The following is a 15,687-nucleotide window of genomic DNA, read 5'->3' as shown; positions in this document are numbered from 1 at the left end:
GAGAACTATTCCTCCCCAATTTTCCTTTCGGTCCTCTTTTTCTTAAATGTCACCCTTCTCTGGCTTCTGTACACTGGTTCTCTTCCAGTGCTCTCTGTCCTTTGAGCTTGCCACCTTGTTCTCCACAGGCTTCTTCTCTTGCACCCTTTTTCCTAGAATGGCCCTGCCCACAGATCCCACCATCACTAGCTTTCATTTACATTTTCTCTTAAGATTGAGACAAGCACTTCTAATTTCCTGTTCCAGCATAGTAAACAAATAACTGTTTTTTCAACTGACAATAGTTTCTGAGCACCTAGCACGTGCAAAGAACTGTGCTAGGAATTGGTGAGAATACAATGGCTAGGACGGGGTCTCTGGGGCAATGGAGTGTAGGCTTCATTTTTGTTCACATAGCTATGTCTCCAGAGCTTAGTTAGTGTAGGGCCACACATGTCGTAGGTAGTCAGTAGATATTTGTTATATGAGTAGTTTAGCTGGGAAGGCAAACTTGCACATAAATGGCTCAGATTCAAGGCTGAATGAAGAAGATGATGTAATAAAGATACCAGCAAGTGCTGAGAGAGCCCAACAGAGTAGACAAGCAAGGGGAAGTCTTCATGGAGGTGACATTGGCATTGAGCCTTTATTTTTTAAATTAATTTATTTTTAAACATCTTTATTGGAGTATAATTGCTTTACAACGGTGTGTTAGTTTCTGCTGTGTAACACAGTGAATCAGCTATACGTATACATATATCCCCATATCTCCTCCCAGCATTGAGCCTTTAAATCCCCTCAAGTCCCAGGGGTGTTCAAGAAAGAGCAAGTGGTCTGGTGTGCCAAGCATGATACAGGAAGTAGTGGAAGACGGATGACGTGAAATGGTGCTTCAGGAATCTCACTCTGGTGCCAGTGTAGAGAATGACTTTTGGGGGAGAGACTGGAAGTGGCAAGACCAGTAAGGAGGCTGCTGTACCATCCAGAAGAGTGGTTGCCTACCCAGATGTGGCTAGTGGCAGACAGAAAGCAAAGGAGGGAGGGTGGATGCAAGAATACTATCGAAATAGAATCCTCAAAGCTTGGCATTTAATTAGATGAAGAGGTATGAAGGAAAAAGCAGGAACTAATGGCTAATTCACCTGGGTAACTGCATGATGGTGCTGACATTTCCCAAACTGGGAATAGTGGAGGAGGGGCAAATATGATAGAGACTATGGGAGAAACTAAGATTTCTTTTGACATCTTAAATTAGAGATGCTGGTCCAGAAAATAAGTGGAAATATATAGCATAAATCTGAAAACAAAAGCTGGATTTCAAGAAATTTGGGAGCTTTCAGTGCTGATGGAGGCAACTGACACCATGGGAGTGGATATGATTTGTGGGAGAGAACTTCACTTAAGCAGAAAAGAGGGCTGATGGCTGTGGACACCTCTTGAACATTTCCATCTTTTTGTCCTGTGGGAGTCGCAAATTCAGCATGTCCAAAGTGAACCTTTTTCTCTCGTCGTCTCTCGCTGTGCAAATGGCACCAACCACTCTGTTAGTCACTCTGGCTCAAAACCTCAGTCTTTGCCTCCTCCCTTAATTCTTTACACAATGTTTCACCTACAGAAAATTCTGAAAATCCACAAAAGCAACAGGTAGCAGAGACAGTCCCTTATAATGGAACTATTTTGGATGATAGGTAGTGTATCATTCGGGTCATATTCCTGTGCAAGCATAGATTTAGTTTCCTTTATGTATGAATAGAGTCATAAGCTACATTTTTAGACTAACCTTTTTATTAAGATACAACCATCATACAGAAATGTACACAAGAAATTGATGACTTTTCATGTCATTAAATATTCTTCCACAGTCAATTTCAAAAGGCTGCAAGGTATTCCATCCCATAGACGTAATTTGATAACTAACCCCCGTTGTAGGATGTCTGGCGTTTTTCTAGTCTTCTCACTCCTTCCTCCACGATGCTACAAAGATGAATTTACCTGTATTTAACATTTCTGTGCCCATTTCCAATTTTTTCTTTAGATAAAATTCATAGAGGCAGAATTTCTGGGTCAAAAGGTATGTGCATATTTAAAAATAAACTTTTTATTTCAGAATAGTTTTAGGTTTCCAGAAAAATCCGAAAGTACTACAGATAGTCCCCACATACCCCGTATTCAGTTTCTTCTGTTCTTAACATCTCACATTAGTAGAGCACATTTGTCACAATTAATGAACCAGTGTACAGACATTATTATCAACATTAACTGAAGTACATAATTTATCCAGATTTCTTTAGTTTTTACCTAACGTCCTTTCTCTATTCCAGTATCTCATCAGGATACCATATTACATTTAGTTGTCATGTCTCCATAGGCTCCTTCCTCTTGGCTGTGACAGTTTCTCAGACTTTCCTTGTCTTTGAAAATCTTGACAATTTTGAGGAATACTGGTCAGACATTTTGCAGAATGCCCCTCACTTGGGGGTTGTCCACTTTTTCCCTTTTGATTAGACTGGGGTTATGAGTTTTAGAAGGAAAGTACCATAGAGATAAAATGCCATTCTCATCATATCATATCTAGTCCACATACTGTCAACATGATTTATCACCGTTGATGTTAACCTTGATCACCCGGCTGAGGTAGTGCTAGTTTCTCCACTGGAAATGTTACTCCACTGTAGTTGTTTCTCCACTCTAAAAGTTACTCACTTCCCCCCACTTTCCATATTGTACTCTTTGGAAGGAAGTCACTGCACAGTCCACATTTAGAATCAGGAGTTATGCCTCAGGGTGGAGTATCTATAAAAATTGTTTGGAATTCTGCACCAGAGACTTAGCTCTTCTTTCCCATTTATAAATTTATTTGTATCAGTAATTGATTTATACCAGTTTGACTATGGATATTACTTTTACACTTCAAGTTATAATCCAACACTACTTTGTTTTGTTACTCAAGCATGTGTATCTTTAATAGTCTGAGCAACTCACTCGTGCTCCCCCCCCAAAGGTTGTACAATTCGCATGGTTAAGAATGAGGACCCATTTCCCCAATTTCACACACCGTGTATAAAGTAGGTCAGCGATCAAGGGCAAGGCCGACGCCCCTCCCTAGCGCCCAATTTCCTGACGCCTCCAAGGCAGATGAGGCCTGCATGGGTAGGCCCTTCACCAAGATGGGCACCTCAGCCCCACGGGAACCCCCGCTCCAGTCAGCCCCTAAACACCGCCCCTCCTTACCCCCTTGCTTTTCTTCCGGGTTCTCGCGGCCCCGCCCCCAGGGGGCGGAAGTGGGAGCGGCCGCGAGCAGGAAGCGCTGGGCCGGGGCGGGCCCTCTCGCGCAGCCTGTCCCTCCCATTCCACCACCGCCCCACCCCACCGCCTCAGACCGGAAATGAGGTCACAGAGGGAAGCCCCGGCGGGGAGACTCGGCCCCAAAAGCCGCGGCCGTCGGAGGTGACTGCGGCAGCGGGTGAGGGGGACGGGGAGTGAGGGGGTCGGGGCCCAGGGGGCCCGCGCCAGCGGGGATCGGCGCTCCGGGCCGCGGCGGAGCGGCCACGGGCGCCATGGGGCCCCGGAGGCTGGCGGGAGGGGAGAGGGTGGCGGGGCCTTGTTTTTTCAGGGCCCATCTCCCCGATCCGGGGGATGAGGGTCGGGCCATTTCCAGGGCGACAGTCACCTTCTCTCTTCTCTAGTGTCTGGCTCTTTTGAGCTGGCGACAGCGTGAGGGCTTGGTGTCCCGAGTCGTGGTCGTCCTAGTCCTCGGGGGCGGGCCCGGGCGTGGGGGAGTCCTTCGAAACACGCTTTTTCTCACGGATGTGGCCACGTTGCGACCCTTGAGCACTGAGGGAGTTTAGTCGCCAGGACTTGCGTTTTGGCAGTTTCTGCCCTGGAAGGGCTGACCCCCTGCCCCTGGTCACCCAAATTGAGAAGTTGCCTCCTGCCTCCCCCAGCCCCTCCCCCAACCCGGTCCCCCCACCCCACCCGACCGTGCGCCTGCCTGCCTCTCTTTTTACTTCTGCTAGTTTCTCGTTCCTTCCGTTGCGTGCCTCGGACAGCCTTTGTCTCCCCGAGTGCTTGCCTGGCCCCGGGACCCTCTCGGACTGTGCCTCCAGGGAGGGTGGGAGTTCCAGGGTTCTTCTGTCACCTCCTGTTCGAATTGCAGCCTTTGAGCCTGGCATTCGACTGCACAGCCAACTGCAAGTTGTTTGGTAACTTCGTTTCACGTTAAAGTTTGTACAGTTCTGCTTGAGCTTTTAAAGCAGTAGTTCTTTATTAGGGAAATAGATTTAGATAAGTGCGTCCCCACTTATCTATTTTGGTTTTAGAGACAGTTGTTTCCCAAACCCCAGCCATGGTGTTTTAAACTACTTATTGCTTAAATGAGTGTGGCTTTTGACACTTCGAGTTTTGTTTGGTTGGTAGTTTGGGACTAGGTGTCCCCGTTGCTCCTCCTGCCTTTAAATTGCTTGGCATAAGGATAGCATGAAAATAGATTTTAGAAAGTCCTTTGCAAAATGTAAACTGTGTGAAGGGAACTATGGTCTGAGAGTGGTGCCACAGAGTTTTAAGCTCTAATTATGGTCTTGAAATACGTTGGACTTAACAAGGGCTAGGGAAAAGGTGCTAATTTAAAATGGTTTTTTTTTTTGTTTTTTTTTTGCCGTACGCGGGCCTCTCACTGTTGTGGCCTCTCCCGCTGTGGAGCACAGGCTCCGGACGCGCAGGCTCAGCGGCCATGGCTCATGGGCCCAGCCGCTCGGCGGCATGTGGGATCCTCCCGGACCGGGGCACGAACCCGTGTCCCCTGCATCGGCAGGCGGACTCTCAACCACTGCGCCACCAGGGAAGCCCTAAAACGTATTTAATTAGATGTACGAAGTATATTAAACGTTTCACTTTAAAAAGGCCTTTTGAAAATCGCTCCTCCTGCGCTCAGCCTCTGGAAGGTTTGCCTATGAAGTGATCCCTGAAGTATGATGGTTTGACAAGAATGAGTTGAAAAACAGGAAATTTTGGAAAGCTGTTAGCTAGAAATCTTAGAGACTCCTCTTATCCTTGTCATTTCAACCTCAGTTATAATGTGTTTTTGTGTGACTGTCTGGCACTAAAGCGCAAAACTTGGATAACAATTTATTTTCTGAAGGATGGCAAGAAGACTTAAAAGTTGCTAATTATTCACAAATATATGACATACTCTTTAAGGCTCTTTACCTGGTAGCTTCTGGGTGGTAGTTGGGACCAGAATGGGTGCAAACTTGGTCTTTTTTTTCCATGCAGAGTACAAACCTGCGTCACTACAGATTCTTGGAACACTAAAACTGCAAGCAGCCTTCCGTAAAGTGTGTCACTAAGTTGTCTTTCTCTTCCTGCCACACACATTCTTATTAGTGACCCCAGACCATAGAACGGTCTTTTCATCCATGGTTTTGAAGTTGAGTGTTTTTCTGCTCCTGTTTGGACAGATGAGACCTTCTCTAATCTTTTTAGATCTGATCATCAGGTAATTTAGTTTAGCAAGTTTAATTGGGGGAAAAGGGGAATGACTGATTTATTCCCCTGAGTTTGCTTGTTTTTACTAATAACCCAGTTGTCATCTGGTGAGTATTTTGAGTTTTTGTGCTTTAAGAACATGCTGACTTCAGGCATTTAACAAGGGCCACATACCTATTCTTAATGGCTTAAGGGAGTATGGATGGTAGGAATAGAGTCTAAGGGTAGCCAGGTGAAAGGTGACTTTATTTTCTGTAGACAGGGTGGACTCTGCAGTGCCATGATCTGTTTGAAAAATTATTCAAAAACAACAGATCCTATTCAGTCTTTCTTCTTCTTTTTTCTCTTTTTTGAACCTCCTTTTGGCAGATGTGGCCTCATGGATGAGCTGGTACATGACTTAGCCTCAGCCTTGGAGCAGACATCTGAGCAGAATAAGCTTGGTGAGCTGTGGGAGGAGATGGCGCTGAGCCCTCGGCAGCAGAGGCGGCAGCTTCGCAAACGGAGAGGCCGGAAGCGCCGTTCAGACTTCACTCACCTGGCAGAGCATACCTGCTGCTACAGTGAGGCCTCTGAGTCAAGTCTGGATGAGGCCATCAAGGACTGTCGAGAAATGGCCCCAGTCACCAATTTTAGTGACTCTGATGACACTATGGTAGCCAAACGGCACCCAGCTCTTAACGCCATTGTTAAGAGTAAGCAACATTCTTGGCATGAATCTGACTCCTTTACTGAAAATGCACCTTGTCGACCGCTGAGGCGCCGACGGAAGGTGAAGCGCGTAACATCAGAGGTGGCTGCCAGCCTTCAGCAGAAGCTCAAGGTGTCAGATTGGAGCTATGAGAGAGGCTGCAGGTTCAAGTCTGCTAAGAAGCAGCGTCTGTCCCGCTGGAAGGAGAATACTCCCTGGACCTCATCAGGTCACGGGTTGTGCGAAGCAGCAGAAAATAGGACTTTCCTAAGCAAAACGGGAAGGAAAGAAAGGATGGAGTGTGAAGCAGATGAACAAAAACAGGGCTCTGATGAGAATATGTCAGAATGGTGAGATCTCCCTTACTAAGTCATAGATTTTCCTGGTTAACTTTACCTAAAGCACAAATCCACAGTCTTGATGAGTTCAACTTTCTTTCAAACCAGCCTTTGTAATACTGACTTTGTAGCTCTGCTTTAACCAGTCAGGTTGTGTGTAGCTTCTTAAAGTACACTCATGATCCTGTTTCCCTACATCAAGAAGGCTATATTTTATAGAAACACATTTGTTTCTAAAAATCATCTAAAACGTGTACCTCTTATTTTAAAAAACATTTTGCTGCTCTTTGTGCCACGTAGTTCATACACAGATACTGTTCTTTAGAACCAGGGCCTCAGTAGAGGCTGGTGTGTATATGTATGTATGAGAAAGAGAAAACGCGGGTGCCAGGCATATGGAGTTTGTAAATGTTCTTGGTAAGCTGCCTTTACCCATTAAGAATCATGGCTTGAGATGTTTCTGGACTATAATTCTGTTCTCTGCTACTTACAGTTTGACTGTATTGAGTTTAACATTCAAGTTGTCTGAACACATGGTAGGCTTTGAAAATAACAGGGCTAAATCCCATCAGTCTTACACCAAATGTCATCGAGCCAGAAAAATCTGTCTTGAATGGGTGCATGTTTAAAACGTCAGTATAGTTTTTGGTGACTTTTAATTTTTTACATCTCAAATAGATAGTCCTAGGGACACTGATACTCCCCAGCTTGATACTTTAATATTATTATTAATATTAATGTGTGATATCTGTTTCTCAGTGTGGATGCTGTTGGTGTTTTGGATGGGGCAGTTCTTTGTGGTGAGGGATGTCCCATGCCTTGTAGGATAGTTGCCATCCCTACATTGTTCCCATCACCCTTCACAGTATCAAAACAAATGCCTCCATGGGTGCTCCCTAAGTGGGTTGAGTAGTGCCAATTGAGAACCAGTGTATTCTATTATTGTTAATATTAGTTAGCATTTATTAAGCACTAACTGTGTGCCAGGCACTGTACTATTGTGTAGAACATATATTCTTTAATGTTCATAACTCCCCTGTCTGGTAGGTACCACTATTTGTATTTTATAGAAGAGGAAATAGAGGTTATGAGTGTGGAGATAATTTGCCCAAGGTCACCTAGTAGCAAAACTGGGAATCAAACCTGATTCCAAAGCTCATAGTTAACCACTATGTTTTGCTATGCTTTGAGCTTGCCTTTGCCATGGCACGATTTCTGTCTCATCTGAACTTTTACAACTGCAGAACAGATGACCTTTCTTAGGACTTGGCTTCTTCTGACGTTTGTCTGAAAAACAAAGGCATAAATCTTACAGACTTGGAGGTGAGGTTTTGTCAGTAACAGGAAGAGCTGTTCAGGTTTGTATGCCTGTACTTATCATGGGTGGTTTTAATCAAGTTTTTAAAATTTTTCTTAACTAACTTTATATTTGCCAGGCTGTGCAACTAGGTAGGCTTATAATTTGGCTTTCCTGATTTTCCTCTAATGTATATTCTAAGGCCTATTTACCCAATTTATATGTATAATTTTGGATTATAAAGCTTTTTTCCTTATCATGCTATTTTTAATCAAACAAGAAATGCCTAGTTAACTTGTATCCTTCACACTGTTGAAACCCTCAATTGAGGTGTTCAAGTTTGTTTCAACGTCAAGCTTACATACCAAATAGTAATCATCGTACTGTTAAGAATGTTTTGGGATGATATTTTTGGATGTATGTATTCCCCAGAATTTCTTGCTAAGCTATGACTTAATTGTGTGTGTGAGTGACTGTTAACTCTGTCTTCTCTAAGATCACAGCCCAAGTGTGGTTCCAAATGCAGAGCCTGTAACCTTGCAGTGAGGCACTTCAGTCTTTCTAGGTCCTTCTTACCCCAGATACATCTGTTGCACATTATAGTCAGGTTGTGATAATATACATCTAGAGCTTGGAGAAATTGACGTAGGCAGCAATTTACTCTTTCAAAAATCTGCTTGGATGTGCCAGTTTGTTTGCATACAGATCAAAGTGTAGAACTTTATATCAGAGGTATTGAGGGTTGTCAGAGTATATGATCCAACTTGTGAAATTATTAAGATGAAGTTGATCATTAAGCTTTACTTAGCCTAGTCAATAGATAGAGTTCTTTTAAAAAGCATAGTTGGGCTTCCCTGGTGGCGCAGTGGTTGAGAGTCCGCCTGCTGATGCAGGGGACACGGGTTCGTGCCCTGGTCCGGGAAGATCCCACATGCCACGGAGCGGCTGGGCCCGTGAGCCATGGCCGCTGAGCCTGCGCGTCCGGAGCCTGTGCTCCGCAACGCGAGTGGCCACAACAGTGAGAGGCCCGCGTACCGGGGAAAAAGAAAAAAAAAAAAGCATATGTTAGGTGTTTTAGGTTTGAAAATCTGTGTCTCAATCAGAGAGCTTTATTTCTACTTTCCTTAAATTTATTCTGCTAACTAAACATAGAGTAATTTTAAGCTTAACCGATAATTCTTTTCGCTTTTCTGTTTCTGTTCTTCCTTCCATTCTATACCAATCAATCCCTCAGGCGTTCTGAGGAACTGAAAGTGGTTATGATGTAATAGTTTTTTAAAGCCTTCAAAAAGCTCAGTTATTATTTTAATATTTTTCTTTGCATGTGTGTTCTATTCTAAAATGGATCAACTCTTTTGTAAGATTACTTTCTACTGATCTTTATTCAAATTGTCTATATAGCAGCTATTAATTAGGTGAGTTATAGCCTAATTTTGCTTTATTCTTCACTAATACATCATTCATTTGTTCCCCTTGAATATAATTTAGCTTCTTTTCTTTCATAAGTGAATTGGTTTGGTGATGGCCTGAAGTCACAGTCAGGAGCCTTCCTAAGGTGATGTATTAGAAGCCGATCTCACAGGAAAGAAAATATTCCCTTCTGTTGGAAGCCGAGTGACAGAGATAGAGTGCTAAACCTTCCCCCTCCTTCTCTAGCCCAAGCTGACCTTCTGCGCCCCTTGGTGCCTCTTGTTTTCTTATTTTTATAGAAAATCAATATCCTTTCTGACACAAACAATAGCTCAGAAGCAAGAATAAATGGTAGAAAGCTGAGATCTCTGTCCATCACCTCTCACTTTAAATCCCCCAAACTCTTTAATTATGAGGGTGCTTTGCTCCAGGTGTTTGCAACAGTAAAATTGCTAAATGAGGACCATTTTAACCAAAGATTGGGTGATCAATAACACTTTATAGCAGTAGCTTGTTGGATCAATAGCGTTCATTATTTCATGGTTAAGGTAAGTAGCCTCCTTTGCAAGTGGAGGTCATTAATCAGGGGTTACTGGAGCTGTGGAAAAGACTCTGTGTGGTAGGTTGAGGATGTTCTGTTTTCTATTCTGTAAATAGGGATGCTGACCAAGAGGATATTTACCATTGTTGAAGATTGTACCATTGCATTTGAGAGTACTGAGTAGCTAGCATAGAGTGCTTCTGTAGATTTATTCAAAGCTCTGCTACTATATCCTTAGGAACAACTGAGGAAAAAAAAACAACTTGGGAGATAGATTTGATACTATTGTATTTGAAGATCTGTCTCTTGAAAGAAATGTTAGGATTATTCTGTGACTCCAGAGGAAGGAACTAGGACTCATAGGTAAAAAGTACAGTGTGTGAAGTGTTGCCTCAGTATAAAATATAACATTCTAAAAATTAGGACTCTATAAAAATGAACTGAGTTGTTTTACCAGGTGATGAGTTCTGTGTCACGGGAGGGATTCAAGCCTGGGCTTGGTGACCACTTACTGAGTTGTAGAGTTGGAGAGTTTGAACTGAATGACTTCTAAGGTCCCTTGCAACACTGAGATTCTGTAATTCTTTTCAGTCACAACCTCCTTCCCATCATTGTAATTTCATATTTTAAAAAGCATCTGATAAGCAGCCTCAACTGCCCCTAAAATATTTATGAAGACATAAAACATTGCAAACTCACATCACCAGAGATCAGGACTTACAGCTGGCTTACTGCCAAGATTTTCTCAAAGTCCGAGGCTGATAGAACTGCGCTAGAGAGTGCAGTTGGAAGCCCACAGCAGTGCTGAACCTGCCCTGAAGGTTGGTAGTGAGGCCCTGCATTCTTTCTCTATAGTCTGCCCTTGGTTCAGAAAGGCAGGGTCCGGTTCAGTCAGAAAATTGGGCAGCTACAGTTTGAGCCAGAGTGTTGTTCCACCCTTTACTTGCAATCAGTTATTTTTCAGTTTCTCTTGGGAGGCTGTAACTCCCAGAATATACTTGGATAGGGAATCGTAGTGTTTTCTGTGTGTGTATTTGTTTTGAGGGATAGGAGGCAGTCATAGCATATTGAGTTCTGGGAAATACAGTCTCCAAGAGTAGTTTACTGTTGGCATGGACAGAGAAGGAAAAAACACTCTTAGTAGTAGTGCATCCTGGAAACTGGAGTGTTTTATATAACTTCATTTATTGTAGACTCCTGGAATGGGCCCAGAATCAGGCAGTGAGGGTCAGAAGAAGATCCTTTCTCAGTCCCACATAGCTACATGAGACAAAAGCCTACCAGTGACACTGGGGATTAGGCTAGGGGCTCTGCACATCCTCTTGGCCAGTTGTAGATGTGACAAGAGCTTGTTACCTGTATCCAAGGAAGTAGAGGATGGAACCACGGGTAATTTACATACCCTTTCTGTTGGCAAATACCAAATTTTAGGTAAACCGGTTCTCAACAAGAGGCTTTTGGACAAGTTATGCAGAATGAGGGAAAGGGAACATCATCCTGAATGTTCAGTGGAAGAACACATCTTTGAAAATGACTGCCAGTGGAAACCAGAAGAACATTTTAGAAAATCTTCATTAGGATGCAAGGAGATATAATCACTTTGAAACAGGAGTAGTAAGTCATAAGGACAGAAAGATAGCTATTTGAAGCCCAGTAGTATGGGAGGAAAAAGTGTAGGGAAATTTGAAATGTAATTGTAATGTTAAAATGAAGGACAATTCTTTCTGCAGAAAATTGAGTTGATGATGTGGAAAACTTTGGAAGCCCTCCCAAAATGCACAGAGAGGAGATAAAAATGAGAGAGAAGGTGATAGATCTGGAGCACAGGGATAGAGGCCCAGTCTGCAAGTATGTAAATACTCCCAAGGAAGAAACCAAAGCATAGCGATAGAAGAGTGATTTTAAAAATATAACTGAAGGGAAAACATGTTCCTGTGTTGAAAAAATTAAGTATACAGATTAAAAGGGAAAACTAATGAAAAGAGACCTCTACCTAGACATATCCTGGCAGTATTTTTGCATTGTGCATTGGTGGTGGGAGGGGAGCAGTTATAAAGAAAAATCTTTAAAGGGATGAAAATAAGGTTGATGTTGATCCCTACAGTACTAAATGTGAGGGGCTATCGACTTGCCTGTAGAATTTTGATGGCAAAAGTCTCCCACCTTCCCACCGTGAATTTATATATCGCTAAGATAGATTTCATATGGAAAGGCACTAGAAAGACATTTTCAGATATCAAGTCTCAAAATATATGCTCTTTAAAAATTTACTCTGGGCTTCCTGTTCGGATGGACGCTCCGGCAGTAACAATGATCGGGGACATCCTGCTGTTCGGGACGCTGTTGATGAACGCCGGGGCGGTGCTCAACTTTAAGCTGTGAGTAGGCCGCGTTGGACCGTGGCTCCATCCGGGGGACCCGTAGCCCCGCCTTCGCGAGCGTGAGCACGGCCTACGCCGCCGGCCCCGCCCCCAGGTCCTAGCCCCAAGTTCCGCCTCCAACCGGGTCCATCCTTTTGTGACTCTCCGCGCCGTCGACATTTGAACTCCGGACTCTCAGTTCCCCCGGGATCCCTCTGCTCGCACCCATGAGAGCCTCAGACCCATCCCCCGAGAATCTCTTAGCCCTAATCTGTACCCGCAGCCCCGCACCTGGCTGCCTCGAACCACTCTCTCCACCCCGTCGGTGGCTGCAGGCATGGCTGTGATTGGCTGGGCAAGGGGTGGCCCAGGGAACATCGCTGAACCGCGCAAAAGAGGTCACACAGCAAACCAACGGAAAAAGAAGGACACGCAAGGCTTTGGGGAGGAGTCGAGGGAGCCCAGCACAGGTGACAACATCCGGGAGTTCTTGCTGAGCCTCAGATATTTTCGAATCTTCATCGCCCTATGGAATGTCTTCATGATGTTCTGCATGATCGTGCTCTTTGGCTCCTGAGCTCCAGGTACAGAACCGGAAACACACCTTCTCAGAGTGTCTCTTCCTCCATTCCTGACGACTTCAAGAATGTTTCTGACCAGAAGACCGGTGACCTTCCCAGAAAGTCCAAGCTTGTGGTGGGTGGAAAAAATGTTCACCAAGATGAACAGTTTCCCAGCCACGTCACTGTTTTCTTTTCAAAGATATTTTCACTTTGATCTCTGCCTTGAAATGCTGTCTACTTAAAAGAGTTTGAAGCGTGTTTATGTGAGGGGCTGTGGTATCTAGATTGTTTAATCAGATCAGAATCCCTCTTCTACCAAACTTTCACCCATCTGGGTATTTATTGGTTTATTTTTAATAACCATCCTTTTTCGGTTCAAATTATACAGATTTTTAAAAATCTTTTGTATCCAGGGATCTGAAGCAGAAAGGTTGGCTTTTAAGTTTGATGCAGCCTCTTATTGGACTGCATTTGTGAGGAATGAACAAGTTCATTGTTGCTGGGTCTGTGTCCAAATTCCTTCCCCATCCCAATGGGCTCTGCTTGGCCACTCCATGCTGCTGAGGTTGTCCCCAGGACTTGAAGGGTGAAGTGTTATGGGTTCCTGTGGAAGAGAGGTGCAGAGCAGTTGGCAGGGCGGATGGCGGTTTTATGAGAAACTTTGCCTTGACTTGAAGCCCTCTATTAAAGTAACTTTTGGGACCATTAATTGTATAGTTTTTAGAATGAGAGTGATTTATGTGGTGATATTGGGACCCAGTTCTGAAAGCTTGGGTTTTGGGGTCTGCTTTTCAAGTGGATGATTTCAAGGTTGAAAAACAAGCCTCATTGGAGGAAATACAGCATTTTGCATAGAAGCTTCTTTGAAAGGGATTCCTGGTTTAATCGCCAACATGACCACTTGGGTGGTCAGTGCCTGGATCCTACAGGTGTTTGATTTGTTTGTTGTGGTTTTTGAAATCCTAACTTGCAGGTAACCTGGTAGGAGGAAAGAATAAATATGCAGGCTCTTAGAACTAAAGAGCATTGAAAATAAAGCTCATTTCTAAAAAGGACCTTTTGTTTATACATTTTTTAACCAAGAAGTCCTTTGTAAATTTTTTTTATTTTTGATACTTTCATCAGGTTTTTTTTTTAATTATTGAATATAGTTGATGTAAAATGTTGTATTAATTTCTACTGTAGAAGTTAACTGTCAAAAAAAAAAATTTACTCTGAAAAGATATTTCATCTAACTGAGGATGAAACTGTTAGTTCTAAGAAAAGGTGAGTCTTAAAAGGATGGGTGGACTTCTCTAAGGCACAGCCCGCGGCTCAGTAGCAGAGTCCTGACAAAAATCATTATCTCTGCAAAGTATACCTGATTGCAGTGGCCACGCTAATGAACCTGTGAAACTAGAGAGGTTGCTGCCTTCTTTTGTGGTGCCATCTGAATGAAGCTGAAAAACAAACTCCTTCGTTATGCATTCTCATAACTTACTGTGAGAGTAATTTTGCGGTTGGTGTGAGATATTTCTCTGAAAAACCTGTCCCTCAGTCCTCTTTACTTTCAGAATCAGAAGTCTGATTACATATAGTTACAAGTGTACCACCTCAGTCCAGAAAAAAGAAGGAAAAAGAATTGAGTAGAAATGTTTTGGGTGATAGGTCTAGGAGTGACCTTTCCGTTTTTTGTAAATTCTAAGACAATTAAAAATTTTTGTTAAGTGTATTACTATTTAATAAAAAAATTAAAATGAAAACCCCTTAGTTTTTAGCATGATAAAGTAAGACATTAACTCTATCCTGCTTGTTTCTTTTAAAATTAGATGTAAAAGACACCTCATATTTAATAATCTTAAATGGATGAGAAACCCAGGTGGTAAAGTTAGTGATACCAACTTTTGAATATAAATGGTAAACTAATTCTATACCTCCTTACTGAAAGTGTGACAAGTATAAACTACTTTGATTCAGTTCTAAGTTTACAGTCTTATGTGGTTAGGAATATGAAAGAATTAGCAAGCTCTCGGGTCAGAGGACAAGCTGTGTTTTCCCCTTCTCAGCTGTGGGAATTCAGAGATTTAACTTATAGAAGTTAGAAACTTCTTGTTAGGGCTAGAAAGGAGGGAATTATTTTCAAAAAAGCATTCATAAAGATGCTGTATTATCTGTTGCTGAAGAAAAAGTTGCCCTAAAACTTAGTAGCTTTATAAAACATTTATAGCCTTACAGTTCCTGAAGTCAGGAATCTGGGAACAGTTTAGCTATGTGATTCTGGTCCAGAGTCTCTCATACTTTTGCAATCAAACTGTTGGTCGGGGCTGCAGTTGTCTCAAGGCTTGGGTGGGGCTGAGGAGTCCACTTCCAAGCTCACTCACAGGGCTGTTGGCAGATCTCATTTTCTTATTGGCTGCAGGATCAAGAGAGTCTCAGTTCCTTTCCACGTGGGCCCCTCTACAGGGCTGTTAGCATTCTTAAGATATGGTAGTTAGCTTCCCCTAGAGCAAACTGTCTGAGAGAGGGAGAGAGCGAGCTCTCACTCAAGTACCCAAGGTAGAACCCTAGTGTTTTATAACCTAGTCTCAGAAGTGACATACCTTTAGTTACATCTGCCTGTGCTACTGGTTACACAGCCCAGCCAGGGTGTGAAATACCAGGAGGCTGGGATCACTGGGAGTCATCTGGGAGTCTGGTTACCACAGGTGACCACTGGTCTTCTGAAAATTTTTCCTAACTTAGTGTGGAGCTAAATTCAGGAATAGTATTCTCAAACTAATTATTTCCTCAGAACATACTGAGAGAGTGTTTTTACTGTGATTTCAAAGGAAGGGCATTCAGGAACTATAAAGGCAAGCAAGGTATAGATCCCTGAGAATGTATTTTCAGTAAGTATACTGAAGATGAATGTTTACTTTTTAAATTTAAGATATGGCATTAAGGGAGAGAGCTTCTTTCTGAAGTGAGTTTGTAATCCACTTTCTTGATGTTCAGCACATATGATACATTTTTAGCTGATGAGCTCCTGAAGGCTGGCCCTATCCA

General features: G+C 43.1%; 2 protein-coding genes across 4 annotated transcripts in view; both read left to right on the top strand.

The window, feature by feature from the left end:
* The first annotated feature begins 3,374 nt into the window (after positions 1–3,374).
* Positions 3,375–15,687, top strand: part of GPATCH2L (G-patch domain containing 2 like) — a 62,684-nt gene continuing 50,371 nt past the window's right edge. For 2 of the 3 annotated variants that reach the window (XM_082846004.1, XM_082846002.1), the window contains exons 1-2: positions 3,391–3,442; positions 5,833–6,504. In XM_082846004.1, the coding sequence (XP_082702130.1) occupies positions 5,843–6,504 (662 nt within the window). In that variant the 5' untranslated portion in view covers positions 3,391–3,442; positions 5,833–5,842. Of the gene's footprint in view, positions 3,443–5,832; positions 6,505–15,687 lie in introns of all 3 variants that reach the window. The other variant, XM_082846003.1, reaches the window with a different exon arrangement.
* On the top strand, positions 12,030–13,830 carry LOC309958035 (small integral membrane protein 7-like; the record flags this gene model as incomplete). Its single annotated transcript, XM_082833644.1, has 2 exons — positions 12,030–12,118; positions 12,497–13,830. 2 exons carry the CDS (start codon positions 12,030–12,032, stop codon positions 12,675–12,677), a joined length of 270 nt encoding a protein of 89 aa, XP_082689770.1. The 3' UTR covers positions 12,678–13,830.

This window comes from Leucopleurus acutus, assembly GCF_964270905.1.
Source record: "Leucopleurus acutus genome assembly, chromosome: 1".
NCBI classification, from domain to species: Eukaryota; Metazoa; Chordata; class Mammalia; order Artiodactyla; family Delphinidae; genus Leucopleurus; species Leucopleurus acutus.
The sequence above is the reverse complement of the archived record's forward strand: the minus strand, read 5'-3'. Positions and strand labels throughout refer to the sequence as shown.